The 17,558-nt window shown below is 37.1% G+C and overlaps 4 protein-coding genes across 4 annotated transcripts; all 4 read right to left on the reverse strand.

The window, feature by feature from the left end:
- Positions 1-752: 752 nt before the first annotated feature.
- LOC122984147 (olfactory receptor 142-like) lies at positions 753-1,679 on the reverse strand. The gene has a single exon (XM_044354475.1). The coding sequence runs from the start codon at positions 1,677-1,679 to the stop codon at positions 753-755; it is 927 nt and encodes a 308-aa protein (XP_044210410.1).
- Positions 1,680-4,851: 3,172 nt separating this feature from the next.
- LOC122984148 (olfactory receptor 11A1-like) lies at positions 4,852-5,781 on the reverse strand. Its single transcript, XM_044354476.1, has one exon. It carries the CDS (start codon positions 5,779-5,781, stop codon positions 4,852-4,854), a length of 930 nt encoding a protein of 309 aa, XP_044210411.1.
- A 3,485-nt stretch (positions 5,782-9,266) lies between these two features.
- On the reverse strand, positions 9,267-10,193 carry LOC122984150 (olfactory receptor 11A1-like). Its single transcript, XM_044354477.1, has one exon. The coding sequence runs from the start codon at positions 10,191-10,193 to the stop codon at positions 9,267-9,269; it is 927 nt and encodes a 308-aa protein (XP_044210412.1).
- Positions 10,194-13,439: 3,246 nt separating this feature from the next.
- On the reverse strand, positions 13,440-14,369 carry LOC122984151 (olfactory receptor 142-like). Its single transcript, XM_044354478.1, has one exon. It carries the CDS (start codon positions 14,367-14,369, stop codon positions 13,440-13,442), a length of 930 nt encoding a protein of 309 aa, XP_044210413.1.
- Between the last annotated feature and the right edge of the window lie 3,189 nt (positions 14,370-17,558).

The raw sequence follows: 17,558 nt of genomic DNA on the forward strand, positions 1-17,558 counted from the left end.
AAATGATCTGATCCTGACGGACCAGAGTGTGAGATTCCGACCAACGCTGCTTGCAGCTTTAATTGTTACTGTAATTTTAAATTATTGTATTTTCACATAACAGGTATCTGAAATAATGACTTAGTACAAATGTTTTTACTTAATAAGCCCTTACTCAATATAAACGGGCGTAATCGGTCACTGAAAACACCTGTGTGGTCTGTTCTGTTGGGCTTCATGTCAAGTTTGTGTGAATTAAACCATCAAATGAGCCACAGACAGTTTCTGCCCAGAAGGGAAAATCAAGTGTTACAAGCTAAATTCAGGAACAGACAGAGAACTACTTAAAATTAAATAAACAACATTCATAATCACAATCAACGCACACTATATACATTATAATACCTTAGGCCATATACATGATTTGTGCATTGTGCATTGTGTGGACCTATATTTGAAGAAATATGAGATGCTATAAAATACATTTGGTTTATTTCTCAATGTGACTCACATGGTGCTCACTACTAAAATACATCTCTGTCAGTAGTTTTGTGGAAGTTATGTCTCTGTATTTTGCATTGTGTGTGCAAGGCAAATTTCCCTCTGGGACAATAAAGTCTTATCTTATATTTACATGAGCAAAACAGACTGAAAATTAGATTAAGAGTTAATGTACTGTACTTTATTAGTAACATTAAAACAGAATACACAGTTCTACATTAGAATACTACAAAGGTTTGATTAAATTAAAGCCAATAAGGGTAAGAATATTACTAGCCAACATTTGATATAAGACTTTTACTCAAGGCCCGTATTTTAGACATTTTCAGGCCATACATTACAGGGTTGAACAGCGGTGGGCATGTAAGAAAGTATAATGATAAAAGTATTCGAATCATATTTGGTACTCTGCTCATATCAAACCTGCTCTGCAATAATTCAAAGCAAGCCCCGACAGAGAAGTTGAGCAGGGAAGCAAGGTGAGGTGTGCAGGTACTGACGGCTTTCTGTCTGGTCTGTTTAGAACCAGAAAAACAAACTCTAAGAATGTGCAAGTAAGTGTACAGAATTACATTTAAAGCAACAAACATTGTTCCAAAAGATGCAATAAGTCCATATATATTACTTCCACTGGTGTTAGAGCACGCCAGCTTGACAACAGAGTGGGCAGCACAGAAAACTTTATCAATGATATTCCCACACAGCTGCAGAGGAGTAGCCAAAGATAACCAAACGACCACCACAAAACAAGGGTATAACCATGTTATGGCAATAAGTGTGCCAATCTTTTTAGACGTCATACGTGTGTTATATTGTAGAGGACAACAGATAGCGAGGTATCTGTCATAAGACATGATGGCTAAGTTTAAATATTCAACAGCTCCATAAGAATGTGCACAGAAAATCTGCAGGAAGCAAAAAGAAGCAGAAACAGTGTGAATGTCAGAGAGGATCTGAACCAGAAGGAATGGAAACAACCCTGTACTACCAAACAGTTCATTTACAAACAGGCTGCACAGAAAAAGGTACATAGGTTCATGTAAGCTTCTGTTCATACAGATAACCACAATGAGCAAAACATTGGCACTAACAATAAAAAAATACAATGACATAATTACCATGAAATACAAATATTTGAAAACCCCAGTGTCAAAATAGGCCACAAGTGAAAAATATGAAATCTTTGTGGAGTTTATCATGATCGTCTTTGGTTCACAACAATTCTACTGTGCACGCAAAGCAATAATCATGTCACCTTTTTGTTACAGATTTGTAAAAATTTACATAGTTTAAACTTGGACTGGACTTCAACATCAAGCACACATGAACATAAGACAGTGTAGTAATAATAAATAGGTTCATTATCATGGAAAGAGTTTTAACAAACACCCTCAAATGTACCATTTCCTTTTCAAAGTCAAAGTAACGCAGAGGTTAGAAATTACTTTATTTGTGACATGTGAATCCCAACTTTCCCCTGCTGTCCTGCTGTAGTCATACTGTGACTCCCTCCTAACTGAGCCGACACTCTGCTGCAACGACTTTTAAACTTTTCAAGGAGGACACCCACAGCAGCAGACTGACCTCATTATGAAAATAACCACTGACCCATACTGAGAAAGAAGACTTTGTAGCACACCTACTGTTTAAAATGCAAAAGTATCTGAGCTCGAGGGGAATGCCATGAAATTTTGTACAGACATTCATGGTCCTAGAGGAGGAATCCTCATGACCTTTGACCTGGCACCACCAGCAGGTCAAACCTTTCAATTATCAAGGAAAATATCTACTTTATAGATTGGCGCAAAATGTAGTACAGACATTCATGGTTCCCAGATGATGAGTCCCAATGACTTCCCTGATCCCCTGATTTTTTAAAATTTTTTATCTATTGTCACCAACAGGTTGGCATGTTTGGTTCAGAAGGAAAAGTCTTGACAGCCATTAAAACATCCAAAATGAGAAAATGTCTCACTGAAGGTAAAGAATACAAGTGCTGTAAGTTGAGTAAGTTGTGATGATCTCAACCGTAGACTGCATATAAGGATGGACGTAGTGAGGTCTGATGTCACCCAAAATTTGTCATTGGAGCTGATTTGAGTCAGCATTAGCGACTTTAGCTAAACTGTGCTAACAGGCAGGTATTGTAATAAAGTAATATTAAACTTAGTGAAATAGTGTGACAATAGTCAGACGATTGCGAGTCCCGGAGCCGAGGAGAGCAGCAGGTGAGCTAACTGTCAATCACAGCTGTCAATCAACACCTACATGGCTTGATCCCAACATGTTTCATATTCACATCTGGAGGCGCAGTGACCGCTGGTAAAAACTAGGTGGTGACAAGGAAGTTTGGTGACATGAACAGCACTGGTATTAGACCTACAAATCATACGCTGACACCCCTGACCTAATCCAACAGGAAGTCTGCAATCAGCCTTTCAAAATAAGACTTTGCCACAAATTTGGACCCCGAAAAAACACTATCTCCTCTGAGGGCGTTAATGGTATCAGCTTCAAACTTTGATACATGACTTATAACACTGTGCTGAAAAAAAGTTCTTAAAAACTTTGTAATAACTCGAACGGTTTGGATTTAATAAGCCCTGAAAGTTACAGTGCCACATCACACCTTATAATGTAATCCAATGGGGAGGCAATCTATGGGCATGAACTTTGTGTCAAACAGAGGCTTCTGATGTTTAAACTATAAGTCTGACCACTTTCAAACCTGTATCAATGGATTCGCAACGAAATTTCCTACTAAAATATGATTTTTAATGCAAGATTTGGCCAAAGTCATGGGATTTGTGAGGAGATTTCACAAAAAGTGTACTCTAAAATCCTCCTCTCCAACTGCTCCTGGTGATGTCACTCCCTCAGTGCTGTGAAACATTCTGCAATACACACTCATTATAAAATCACAGGAGGAGCAAGAAAAGACTTTAAAACTCACACTCTAATATCTCAAAAACAGTAAAAGATAGAAAACACATGTAAATTCAAGATTTGTAGGTCAAAGTCTCGTGACTCATTTAAAGTTCAAGTGAAGTCTGTATCTAAAACTTTGTGGAAGCAGTAAATGTTCAAAAAGGTGTGGGTTCACTCACACTCTCCATTCAAATATATATGAGTATTTTTCTGTATTCAGCTGCAGTTACTTATTGTCTCTACACACCTCATAGTACACATGTCAATCAAACTTTGACCAGGTCATGTGGGTTAAAAGTCTTTTCTTTTCTAAAAATAGAGTTGATGAAAATTAGGAAAATAATTTGTTTTACACACAAACTCATCAAGAGTTTTCAATTTACTAATTGAAATTCAAGTGAATGGGCCCAAAACTTGCATAATTTTGATGTCACAGGTGTGAGCAAGACAGACATGTCTCACCCTGCAGAAAATTCTCATCCTGTCAATCACACTTTCAAAATAAAAGCACACCACACTTGTAAGAAATATCCCTCATTTTTAAAAAGCAAAATGATCTGATCCCGACAGACCAGAGTGCGAGGTTCCGACCAACGCTGCTTGCAGCTTTAATTGTTACTGTAATTTTAAATTATTGTATTTTCACATAACAGGTATCTGAAATAATGACTTAGTACAAATGTTTTTACTTAATAAGCCCTTACTCAATATAAATGGGAGTAATTGGTCACTGAAAACACCTGTGTGGTCTGTTCTGTTGGGCTTCATGTCAAGTTTGTGTGAATTAAACCATCAAATGAGCCACAGACAGTTTCTGCCCAGAAGGGAAAATCAAGTGTTACAGGCTAAATTCAGGAACAGACAGAGAACTACTTAAAATTAAATAAACAACATTCATAATCACAATCAACGCACACTATATACATTATAATACCTTAGGCCATATACATGATTTGTGCATTGTGCATTGTGTGGACCTATATGTGAAGAAATAATGAGTCTAACAGTGCAGATCAGAAGGCCTTGTTGAAGTAGTATAAAGTAGTAACTTATTAAGAGTCATATTCAGGTAAAGATGAGTATCTATCATTGAATGAAATATACATAGCTTAATAAAATATAAATAGGTATAATAGTAAATGAGATGCTATAAAATATATTTGGCTCATTTCTCAATCTGACTCACATGGTGCTCACTACTAAAATACATCTCTGTCAGTAGTTTTGTGGAAGTTATGTCTGTATTTTGCATTGTGTGAGCAAGGCAAATTTCCCTCTGGGACAATAAAGTCTTATCTTATATTTACATGAGCAAAACAGACTGAAAAGTAGATTATGAGTTAATGTACTGTATTTTATTAGTAACATTAAAACAGAATACACAGTTCTACATTAGAATACTACAAAGGTTTGATTAAATTAAAGCCAATAAGGGTAAGAATATTAATAGCCAACATTTGATATAAGACTTTTACTCAAGGCCCATATTTTGGACATTTTCAGGCCATACATTACAGGGTTGAACAGCGGTGGGCATGTAAGAAAGTATAATGATAAAAGTATTCGAATCATATTTGGTACTCTGCTCATATCAAACCTGCTCTGCAATATTTCAAAGTAAGCCCCGAGAGAGAAGTTGAGCAGGGAAGCAAGGTGAGGTGTGCAGGTACTGACGGCTTTCTGTCTGGTCTGTTTAGAACCAGAAAAACAAACTCTAAGAATGTGCAAGTAAGTGTACAGAATTACATTTAAAGCAACAAAGATTATGCCAAAAGATACAATAAGTCCATATATATTACTTCCACTGGTGTTAGAGCATGCCAGCTTGACAACAGAGTGGGCAGCACAGAAAACTTTATCAATGATATTCCCACACAGCTGCAGAGGAGTAGCCAAAGATAACCAAACGACCATCACAAAACAAGGGTATAACCATGTTATGGCAATAAGTGTGCCAATCCTTTTAGACGTCATACGTGTGTTATATTGTAGAGGATAACAGATAGCGAGGTATCTGTCATAAGACATGATGGCTAAGTTGAAAAATTCAACACTTGCATACGTATACAAACAGAAAATCTGCAGGAAGCAAAAAGAAGCAGAAACAGTGTGAATGTCAGAGAGGATCTGAACCAGAAGGAATGGAAACAACCCTGTACTACCAAACAGTTCATTTACAAACAGGCTGCACAGAAAAAGGTACATAGGTTCATGTAAGCTTCTGTTCATACAGATAACCACAATGAGCAAAACATTGGCACTAATAATAAAAAAATACAATAACATGATTACCATGAAATACAAATATTTGAAAACCCCAGTGTCAAAATAGGCCACAAGTGAAAAATATGAAATCTTTGTGGAGTTTATCATGATCGTCTTTGGTTCACAACAATTCTACTGTGCACGCAAAGCAATAATCATGTCACCTTTTTGTTACAGATTTGTAAAAATTTACATAGTTTAAACTTGGACTGGACTTCAACATCAAGCACACATGAACATAAGACAGTGTAGTAATAATAAATAGGTTCATTATCATGGAAAGAGTTTTAACAAACACCCTCAAATGTACCGTTTCCTTTTCAAAGTCAAAGTAACGCAGAGGTTAGAAATTACTTTATTTGTGACATGTGAATCCCAACTTTCCCCTGCTGTCCTGCTGTAGTCATACTGTGACTCCCTCCTAACTGAGCCGACACTCTGCTGCAACGACTTTTAAACTTTTCAAGGAGGACACCCACAGCAGCAGACTGACCTCATTATGAAAATAACCACTGACCCATACTGAGAAAGAAGACTTTGTAGCACACCTACTGTTTAAAATGCAGTATCTGAGCTCGAGGGGAATGCCATGAAATTTTGTACAGACATTCATGGTCCTAGAGGAGGAATCCTCATGACCTTTGACCTGGCACCACCAGCAGGTCAAACCTTTCAATTATCTATTGTCACCAACAGGTTGGCATGTTTGGTTCAGAAGGAAATGTCTTGACAGCCATTAAAACATCCAAAATGAGAAAATGTCTCACTGAAGGTAAAGAATACAAGTTCTGTAAGTTGAGTAAGTTGTGATGATCTCAACCGTAGACTGCATATAAGGGTGGACGTAGTGAGGTCTGATGTCACCCAAAATTTGTCATTGGAGCTGGTTTGAGTCAGCATTAGCTACTTTAGCTAAACTGTGCTAACAGGCAGGTATTGTAATAAAGTAATATTAAACTTAGTGAAATAGTGTGACAATAGTCAGACGATTGCGAGTCCCGGAGCCGGGGAGAGCAGCAGGTGAGCTAACTGTCAATCACAGCTGTCAATCAACACCTACATGGCTTGATCCCAACATGTTTCATATTCACATCTGGAGGCGCAGTGACCGCTGGTAAAAACTAGGTGGTGACAAGGAAGTTTGGTGACAGAAAGAGCACTGGTATCAGACCAGCAGAAACAGGGGAAAACTGATTTCAAAGGGGTTTTTCTAGGTTGGGTAGAGAGTGACACTGAAGCAACCAGGGAGCTGAAGACTCAAAGATAAGTCAAATGAAAATTTATTACAAAGAGTAAAAAGACTCATTGTAAACTGACCCTATTGTTGTTTGTTTCTTTGTTTGTTTGTTTGTTTCTTTCTTTCTTTTATTATTATTATGAGACTTAAGCCCTAAATTTGACCCCCTAAATATGCTCAAAAACTCACCAAATTTGGCACGCACATCAGGTCTGGTGAAAAATTTGATAAAATGTAGAAATGAACCCCCAAAGTGCCAAAATGTGCTCGAGAGCGCCACCTATCAAACAAAATGGCTGCCACGGCCCGTAGGAATGTCGTAGAGATCAAACCAAAACTCAATTATTCGTCTCATCAAGACCTACAATTCATACACTGACACCCGTGACCTGAATCCAACAGGAAGTCCGCAATCAGCCTTTCAAAACAAGACTTTGCCCCAATTTCGGACCCCGAACAAACACTATCTCCTCCGAGGGCATTAATGGTATCGGCTTCAAACTTTGATACATGACTTATGACACTGTGCTGAAATAAAGTTGTTAATAACTTTGTAATAACTCCAATGGTTTGGATTTAATAAGCCCTAAAACTTGTAGTGCCACATCACACCTTACAATGTAAAACAATGGGGAGGCAATCTATGGGCATGAACTTTGTGTCAAACAGAGGCTTCTGATGTCTAAACTATAAGTCTGACCACTTTCAAACCTGTATCAATGGATTCGCCACAGAATTTCCTACTAAAATATGATTTTTAATGTAAGATTTGGCCAAAGTCATGGGATTTATGAGGAGATTTCAACAGAAGCGTACTCTAAAATCCTCCTTTCCAACTGCTCCTGGTGATGTCACTCCCTCAGTGCTGTGAAACATTCTGCAATACACACTCATTATAAAATCACAGGAGGAGCAAGAAAAGACTTTAAAACTCACACTCTAATATCTCAAAAACAGTAAAAGATAGAATACACATGTAAATTCAAGATTTGTAGGTTAAAGTCTGGTGACTCATTTAAAGTTCAAATGAAGTTTGTATCTAAAACTATGTGGAAGCAGTAAATGTTCAAAAAGGTGTGGGTTCACTCACACTCTCCATTCAAATATATGAGTATTTTTCTGTATTCAGCTGCAGTTACTTATTGTCTCTACACACCTGACAGTACATATGTCAATCAAACTTTGACCAGGTCATGTGGGTTAAAAGTCTTTCCTTTTCTAAAAATAGAGTTGATGCAAATTAGGAAAATAATTTGTTTTACACACAAACTCATCAAGAGTTTTCAATTTACTAATTGAAATTCAAGTGAATGGGCCCAAAATTTGCATACTTTTGATGACACAGGTGTGAGCAAGACAGACATGTCTCACCCTGCAGAAAACTCTCATCCTGTCAATCACACTTTCAAAATAAAAGCACACCACACTTGTAAGAAATATCCCTCATTTTTAAAAAGCAAAATGATCTGATCCTGACGGACCAGAGTGCGAGGTCCCGACCAACGCTGCTTGCAGCTTTAATTGTTACTGTAATTTTAAATTATTGTATTTTCACATAACAGGTATCTGAAATAATGACTTAGTACAAATGCTTTTACTTAATAAGCCCTTACTCAATAAAAACGGGAGTAATCGGTCACTGAAAACACCTGTGTGGTCTGTTCTGTTGGGCTTCATGTCAAGTTTGTGTGAATTAAACCATCAAATGAGCCACAGACAGTTTCTGCCCAGAAGGGAAAATCAAGTGTTACAGGCTAAATTCAGGAACAGACAGAGAACTACTTAAAATTAAATAAAAAACATTCAGAATCACAATCAAAGCAAACTATATACATTATAATACCTTAGGCCATATACATGATTTGTGCATTGTGCATTGTGTGGACCTATATGTGAAGAAATAATGAGTCTAACAGTGCAGATCAGAAGGCCTTGTTGAAGTAGTATAAAGTAGTAACTTATTAAGAGTCATATTCAGGTAAAGATGAGTATCTATCATTGAATGAAATATACATAGCTTAATAAAATATAAATAGATATAAAAGTAAATGTGATGCTATAAAATACATTTGGTTTATTTCTCAATCTGACTCACATGGTGCTCACTACTAAAATACATCTCTGTCAGTAGTTTTGTGGAAGTTATGTCTCTGTATTTTGCATTGTGTGTGCAAGGCAAATTTCCCTCTGGGACAATAAAGTCTTATCTTATATTTACATGAGCAAAACAGACTGAAAAGTAGATTAAGATTAATGTACTGTATTTTATTAGTAACATTAAAACAGAATACACAGTTCTACATTAGAATACTACAAAGGTTTGATTAAATTAAAGCCAATAAGGGTAAGAATATTACTAGCCAACATTTGATATAAGACTTTTACTCAAGGCCCGTATTTTAGACATTTTCAGGCCATACATTACAGGGTTGAACAGCGGTGGGCATGTAAGAAAGTATAATGATAAAAATATTCGAAGCATATTTGGTACTCTGCTCATATCAAACCTGCTCTGCGATATTTCAAAGGAAGCCCCAACGGAGAAGTTGAGCAGGGAAGCAAGGTGAGGTGTGCAGGTACTGACGGCTTTCTGTCTGGTCTGTTTAGAACCAGAAAAACAAACTCTAAGAATGTGCAAGTAAGTGTACAGAATTACATTTAAAGCAACAAAGATTGTTCCAAAACATACAATAAGTCCATATATATTACTTCCACTGGTGTTAGAGCATGCCAGCTTGACAACAGAGTGGGCAGCACAGAAAACTTTATCAATGATATTCCCACACAGCTGCAGAGGAGTAGCCAAAGATAACCAAACGACCATCACAAAACAAGAATATAACCATGTTATGGCAATAAGTGTGCCAATCCTTTTAGACGTCATACGTGTGTTATATTGTAGAGGACAACAGATAGCGAGGTATCTGTCATAAGACATGATGGCTAAGTTTAAATATTCCACACTTGCATACGTATGCAAACAGAAAATCTGCAGGAAGCAAAAGGAAGCAGAAACGGTGTGAATGTCTGAGAGGATCTGAACCAGAAGGAATGGAAACAACCCTGTACTACCAAACACCTCATTTACAAACAGGCTGCACAGAAAAAGGTACATAGGTTCATGTAAGCTTCTGTTCATACAGATAACCACAATGAGCAAAACATTGGCACTAACAATAAAAAAATACAGTGACATAATTACCATGAAATACAAATATTTGAAAACCCCAGTGTCAAAATAGGCCACAAGTGAAAAATATGAAATCTTTGTGGAGTTTATCATGATCGTCTTTGGTTCACAACAATTCTACTGTGTACGCAAAGCAATAATCATGTCACCTTTTTGTTACAGATTTGTAAAAATTAACATAGTTTAAACTTGGACTGGACTTCAACATCAAGCACACATGAACATAAGACAGTGTAGTAATAATAAATAGGTTCATTATCATGGAAAGAGTTTTAACAAACACCCTCAAATGTACCGTTTCCTTTTCAAAGTCAAAGTAACGCAAAGAATGGAAATTACTTTCTTTGTGACATGTGAATCCCAACTTTCCCCTGCTGTCCTGCTGTAGTCATACTGTGACTCCCTCCTAACTGAGCCGACACTCTGCTGCAACGACTTTTAAACTTTTCAAGGAGGACACCCACAGCAGCAGACTGACCTCATTATGAAAATAACCACTGACCCATACTGAGAAAGAAGACTTTGTAGTCCACCTACTGTTTAAAATGCAAAAGTATCTGAGCTCGAGGGGAATGCCATGAAATTTTGTACAGACATTCATGGTCCTAGAGGAGGAATCCTCATGACCTTTGACCTGACACCACCAGCAGGTCAAACCTTTCATTTATCTTTTGTCACCAACAGGTTGGCATGTTTGGTTCAGAAGGAAATGTCTTGACAGCCATTAAAACATCCAAAATGAGAAAATGTCTCACTGAAGGTAAAGAATACAAGTTCTGTAAGTTGAGTAAGTTGTGATGATCTCAACCATAAAATAAGTGGTGACAAGGAAGTTTGGTGACAGTAAGAGCACTGGTATCAGACCAGCAGAGACAGGGGAAAAATGATTTCAAAGGGGTTTTTCTAGGTTGGGTAGAGAGTGACATTGAAGCAGCCAGGGAGCTGAACACGCAAAGATAAGTCAAATGAAAATTTATTACAAAGAGTAATAAAGTGCTTGCTCATGGGGGAATTGTTGGGTCTCTGTAAATTAAAGAGTACGGTCTTGACCTGCTCTATGTGAAAAGTGCCTTGAGATGACTTTTTGTGATATGGTGCTATATAAATAAAAATTGAATTGATTGAATTGAGTAAAAATACTCATTGTAAAAAGACCCTATTGTATGCTCAAAAACTCACCGAATTTGGCACGCACATTAGGTCTGGTGAAGCATTTGATAAAATGTAAAAATCAACCCCTAAAGTGCCAAAATGTGCTCTCTAGCGCCACCTATGTAACAAAATGGCCGCCACGGCCCGTAGGAATGTCGTAGAAAGATCAAACCAAAACTCAATTATTCGTCTCTTCAAGACCTGCAAATCATATGCTGACACCCCTGACCTAAATCCAACAGGAAGTCTGCAATTAGCCTTTCAAAACAAGACTTTGCCCCAATTTTGGACCCCGAACAAACGCTATCTCCTCCGAGGGCTTTAATGGTATCAGCTTCAAACTTTAAAACATGACTTATGACACTGTGCTGAAATAAAGTTGTTTAAAACTTTGTAATAACTCGAACGGTTTGGATTTAATAAGCCCTAAAAGTTGTAGTGCCACATCACACCTTATAATGTAAACCAGTGGGGAGGCAATCTATGGGCATGAACTTTGTGTCAAACAGAGGCTTCTGATGTCTAAACTATAAGTCTGACCACTTTCAAACCTGTATCAATGGATTCGCCACAGAAATTCCTACTAAAAATGATTTTTAATGTTAGATTTGGCCAAAGTCATGGGATTTATGAGGAGATTTCACAAGAAGTGTACTCTAAAATCCTCCTCTCCAACTGCTCCTGGTGATGTCACTCCCTCAGTGCTGTGAAACATTCTGCAATACACACTCATTATAAAATCACAGGAGGAGCAAGAAAAGACTTTAAAACTCACACTCTAATATCTCAAAAACAGTAAAAGATAGAAAACACATGTAAATTCAAGATTTGTAGGTCAAAGTCTCGTGACTCATTTAAAGTTCAAATGAAGTTTGTATCTAAAATTATGTGGAAGCAGTAAATGTTCAAAAAGGTGTGGGTTCGCTCACACTCTCCATTCAAATATATGAGTATTTTTCTGTATTCAGCTGCAGTTACTTATTGTCTCTACACACCTGACAGTACACATGTCAATCAAACTTTGACCAGGTCATGTGGGTTAAAAGTCTTTCCTTTTCTAAAAATAGAGTTGATGAAAATTAGGAAAATAATTTGTTTTACACACAAACTCATCAAGAGTTTTCAATTTACTAATTGAAATTCAAGTGAATGGGCTCAAAACGTTCATAATTTTGATGTCACAGTGTGAGCAAGACAGATATGTCTCACCCTGCAGAAAACTCTCATCCTGTCAATCACACTTTCAAAATAAAAGCACACCACACTTGTAAGAAATATCCCTCATTTTTAAAAAGCAAAATGATCTGATCCTGACGGACCAGAGTGTGAGGTTCCGACCAACGCTGCTTGCAGCTTTAATTGTTACTGTAATTTTAAATTATTGTATTTTCACATAACAGGTATCTGAAATAATGACTTAGTACAAATGCTTTTACTTAATAAGCCCTTACTCAATATAAACGGGAGTAATCGGTCACTGAAAACACCTGTGTGGTCTGTTCTGTTGGGCTTCATGTCAAGTTTGTGTGAATTAAACCATCAAATGAGCCACAGACAGTTTCTGCCCAGAAGGGAAAATCAAGTGTTACAGGCTAAATTCAGGAACAGACAGAGAACTACTTAAAATTAAATAAAAAACATTCATAATCACAATCAACGCACACTATATACATTATAATACCTTAGGCCATATACATGATTTGTGCATTGTGCATTGTGTGGACCTATATGTGAAGAAATAATGAGTCTCACAGTGCAGATCAGAAGGCCTTGTTGAAGTAGTATAAAGTAGTAACTTATTAAGAGTCATATTCAGGTAAAGATGAGTATCTATCATTGAATGAAATATACATAGCTTAATAAAATATAAATAGATATAAAAGTAAATGTGATGCTATAAAATACATTTGGCTCATTTCTCAATCTGACTCACATGGTGCTCACTACTAAAATACATCTCTGTCAGTAGTTTTGTGGAAGTTATGTCTCTGTATTTTGCATTGTGTGTGCAAGGCAAATTTCCCTCTGGGACAATAAAGTCTTATCTTATATTTACATGAGCAAAACAGACTGAAAATTAGATTATGAGTTAATGTACTGTATTTTATTAGTAACATTAAAACAGAATACACAGTTCTACATTAGAATACTACAAAGGTTTGATTAAATTAAAGCCAATAATGAATATTAATAGCCAACATTTGATATAAGACTTTTACTCAAGGCTCGTATTTTGGACATTTTCAGGCCATACATTACAGGGTTGAACAGCGGTGGGCATGTAAGAAAGTATAATGATAAAAATATTCGAAGCATATTTGGTACTCTGCTCATATCAAACCTGCTCTGTAATAATTCAAAGCAGGCCCCGAGAGAGAAGTTGAGCAGGGAAGCAAGGTGAGGTGTGCAGGTACTGACAGCTTTCTGTCTGGTCTGTTTAGAACCAGAAAAACAAACTCTAAGAATGTGCAAGTAAGTGTACAGAATTACATTTAAAGCAACAAAGATTGTTCCAAAAGATGCGATAAATCCATATATATTACTTCCACTGGTGTTAGAGCACGCCAGCTTGACAACAGAGTGGGCAGCACAGAAAACTTTATCAATGATATTCCCACACAGCTGCAGAGGAGTAGTCAAAGATAACCAAACAACCATCGCAAAACAAGGGTATAACCATGTTATGGCAATAAGTGTGCCAATCTTTTTAGACGTCATACGTGTGTTATATTGTAGAGGACAACAGATAGCGAGGTATCTGTCATAAGACATGATGGCTAAGTTTAAATATTCAACAGCTCCATAAGAATGTGCACAGAAAATCTGCAGGAAGCAAAAAGAAGCAGAAACAGTGTGAATGTCAGAGAGGATCTGAACCAGAAGGAATGGAAACAACCCTGTACTACCAAACAGTTCATTTACAAACAGGCTGCACAGAAAAAGGTACATAGGTTCATGTAAGCTTCTGTTCATACAGATAACCACAATGAGCAAAACATTGGCACTAACAATAAAAAAATACAATGACATAATTACCATGAAATACAAATATTTGAAAACCCCAGTGTCAAAATAGGCCACAAGTGAAAAATATGAAATCTTTGTGGAGTTTATCATGATCGTCTTTGGTTCACAACAATTCTACTGTGCACGCAAAGCAATAATCATGTCACCTTTTTGTTACAGATTTGTAAAAATTTACATAGTTTAAACTTGGACTGCACTTCAACATCAAACACACATGAACATAAGACAGTGTAGTAATAATAAATAGGTTCATTATCATGGAAAGAATTTTAACAAACATCCTCAAATTTACCATTTCCTTTTCAAAGTCAAAGTAACGCAGAGGTTAGAAATTACTTTATTTGTGACATGTGAATCCCAACTTTCCCCTGCTGTCCTGCTGTAGTCATACTGTGACTCCCTCCTAACTGAGCCGACACTCTGCTGCAACGACTTTTAAACTTTTCAAGGAGGACACCCACAGCAGCAGACTGACCTCATTATGAAAATAACCACTGACCCATACTGAGAAAGAAGACTTTGTAGCACACCTACTGTTTAAAATGCAAAAGTATCTGAGCTCGAGGGGAATGCCATGAAATTTTGTACAGACATTCATGGTCCTAGAAGAGGAATCCTCATGACCTTTGACCTGGCACCACCAGCAGGTCAAACCTTTCAATTATCAAGGAAAATATCTACTTTATAGATTGGCACAAAATGTAGTACAGACATTCATGGTTCCCAGATGATGAGTCCCAATGACTTCCCTGATCCCCTGATTTTTAAAATTTTTTTATCTATTGTCACCAACAGGTTGGCATGTTTGGTTCAGAAGGAAATGTCTTAACAGCCATTAAAACATCCAAAATGAGAAAATGTCTCACTGAAGGTAAAGAATACAAGTTCTGTAAGTTGAGTAAGTTGTGATGATCTCAACCGTAGACTGCATATAAGGATGGACGTAGTGAGGTCTGATGTCACCCAAAATTTGTCATTGGAGCTGATTTGAGTCAGCATTAGCTACTTTAGCTAAACTGTGCTAACAGGCAGGTATTGTAATAAAGTAATATTAAACTTAGTGAAATAGTGTGACAATAGTCAGACAATTGCGAGTCCCGGAGCCGGGGAGAGCAGCAGGTGAGCTAACTGTCAATCACAGCTGTCAATCAACACCTACATGGCTTGATCCCAACATGTTTCATATTCACATCTGGAGGCGCAGTGACCGCTGGTAAAAACTAGGTGGTGACAAGGAAGTTTGGTGACAGAAAGAGCACTGGTATCAGACCAGCAGAAATAGAGGAAAACGGATTTCAAAGGGGTTTTTCTAGGTTGAGTAGAGAGTGACACTGAAGCAACCAGGGAGCTGAAGACTCAAAGATAAGTCAAATGAAAATTTATTACAAAGAGTAAAAAGACTCATTGTAAACTGACCCTATTGTTGTTTGTTTCTTTGTTTGTTTGTTTGTTTCTTTCTTTCTTTTATTATTATTATGAGACTTAAGCCCTAAATTTGACCCCCTAAATATGCTCAAAAACTCACCAAATTTGGCATGCACATCAGGTCTGGTGAAAAATTTGATAAAATGTAGAAATGAACCCCCAAAGTGCCAAAATGTGCTCGAGAGCGCCACCTATCAAACAAAATGGCTGCCACGGCCCGTAGGAATGTCGTAGAGATCAAACCAAAACTCAATTATTTGTCTCAAGACCTACAAATCATATGCTGACACCCCTGACCTGAATCCAACAGGAAGTCCGCAATCAGCCTTTCAAAACAAGACTTTGCCCCAATTTCGGACCCCGAACAAACGCTATCTCCTCCAAGGGCTTTAATGGTATCGGCTTCAAACTTTAAAACATGACTTATGACACTGTGCTGAAATAAAGTTGTTAATAACTTTGTAATAACTCCAACGGTTTGGATTTAATAAGCCCTAAAAGTTGTAGTGCCACATCACACCTTACAATGTAAAACAATGGGGAGGCAATCTATGGGCATGAACTTTGTGTCAAACAGAGGCTTCTGATGTCTAAACTATAAGTCTGACCACTTTCAAACCTGTATCAATGGATTCGCCACAGAATTTCCTACTAAAATATGATTTTTAATGTAAGATTTGGCCAAAGTCATGGGATTTATGAGGAGATTTCAACAGAAGCGTACTCTAAAATCCTCCTCTCCAACTGCTCCTGGTGATGTCACTCCCTCAGTGCTGTGAAACATTCCGCAATACACACTCATTATAAAATCACAGGAGGAGCAAGAAAAGACTTTAAAACTCACACTCTAATATCTCAAAAACAATAAAAGATAGAAAACACATGTAAATTCACGATTTATAGGTCAAAGTCTCGTGACTCATTTAAAGTTCAAATGAAGTTTGTATCTAAAATAATGTGGAAGCAGTAAATGTTCAAAAAGGTGTGGGTTCACTCACACTCTCCATTCAAATATATGAGTATTTTTCTGTATTCAGCTGCAGTTACTTATTGTCTCTACACATCTGACAGTACACGTGTCAATCAAACTTTGACCAGGTCATGTGGGTTAAAAGTCTTTCCTTTACTAAAAATAGAGTTGATGAAAAATAGGAAAATAATTTGTTTTACACACAAACTCATCAAGAGTTTTCAATTTACTAATTGAAATTCAAGTGAATGGGCCCAAAACTTGCATACTTTTGATGACACAGGTGTGAGCAAGACAGACATGTCTCACCCTGCAGAAAACTCTCATCCTGTCAATCACACTTTCAAAATAAAAGCACACCACACTTGTAAGAAATATCCCTCATTTTTAAAAAGCAAAATGATCTGATCCTGACGGACCAGAGTGCGAGGTCCCGACCAACGCTGCTTGCAGCTTTAATTGTTACTGTAATTTTAAATTATTGTATTTTCACATAACAGGTATCTGAAATAATGACTTAGTACAAATGTTTTTACTTAATAAGCCCTTACTCAATATAAATGGGAGTAATTGGTCACTGAAAACACCTGTGTGGTCTGTTCTGTTGGGCTTCATGTCAAGTTTGTGTGAATTAAACCATCAAATGAGCCACAGACAGTTTCTGCCCAGAAGGGAAAATCAAGTGTTACAGGCTAAATTCAGGAACAGACAGAGAACTACTTAAAATTAAATAAACAACATTCATAATCACAATCAACGCACACTATATACATTATAATACCTTAGGCCATATACATGATTTGTGCATTGTGCATTGTGTGGACCTATATGTGAAGAAATAATGAGTCTAACAGTGCAGATCAGAAGGCCTTGTTGAAGTAGTA

This window comes from Thunnus albacares, chromosome 6 (assembly GCF_914725855.1).
Source record: "Thunnus albacares chromosome 6, fThuAlb1.1, whole genome shotgun sequence".
In the NCBI taxonomy this organism is placed as follows: Eukaryota; Metazoa; Chordata; class Actinopteri; order Scombriformes; family Scombridae; genus Thunnus; species Thunnus albacares.

Bases quoted from the DNA above. Each gene is read 5' to 3' on its own strand.
- LOC122984147 (XM_044354475.1), bottom strand. From the start codon at position 1,679: ATGATAAACTCCACAAAGATTTCATATTTTTCACTTGTGGCCTATTTT.
- LOC122984150 (XM_044354477.1), bottom strand. From the start codon at position 10,193: ATGATAAACTCCACAAAGATTTCATATTTTTCACTTGTGGCCTATTTT.
- LOC122984151 (XM_044354478.1), bottom strand. From the start codon at position 14,369: ATGATAAACTCCACAAAGATTTCATATTTTTCACTTGTGGCCTATTTT.
- LOC122984148 (XM_044354476.1), bottom strand. From the start codon at position 5,781: ATGATAAACTCCACAAAGATTTCATATTTTTCACTTGTGGCCTATTTT.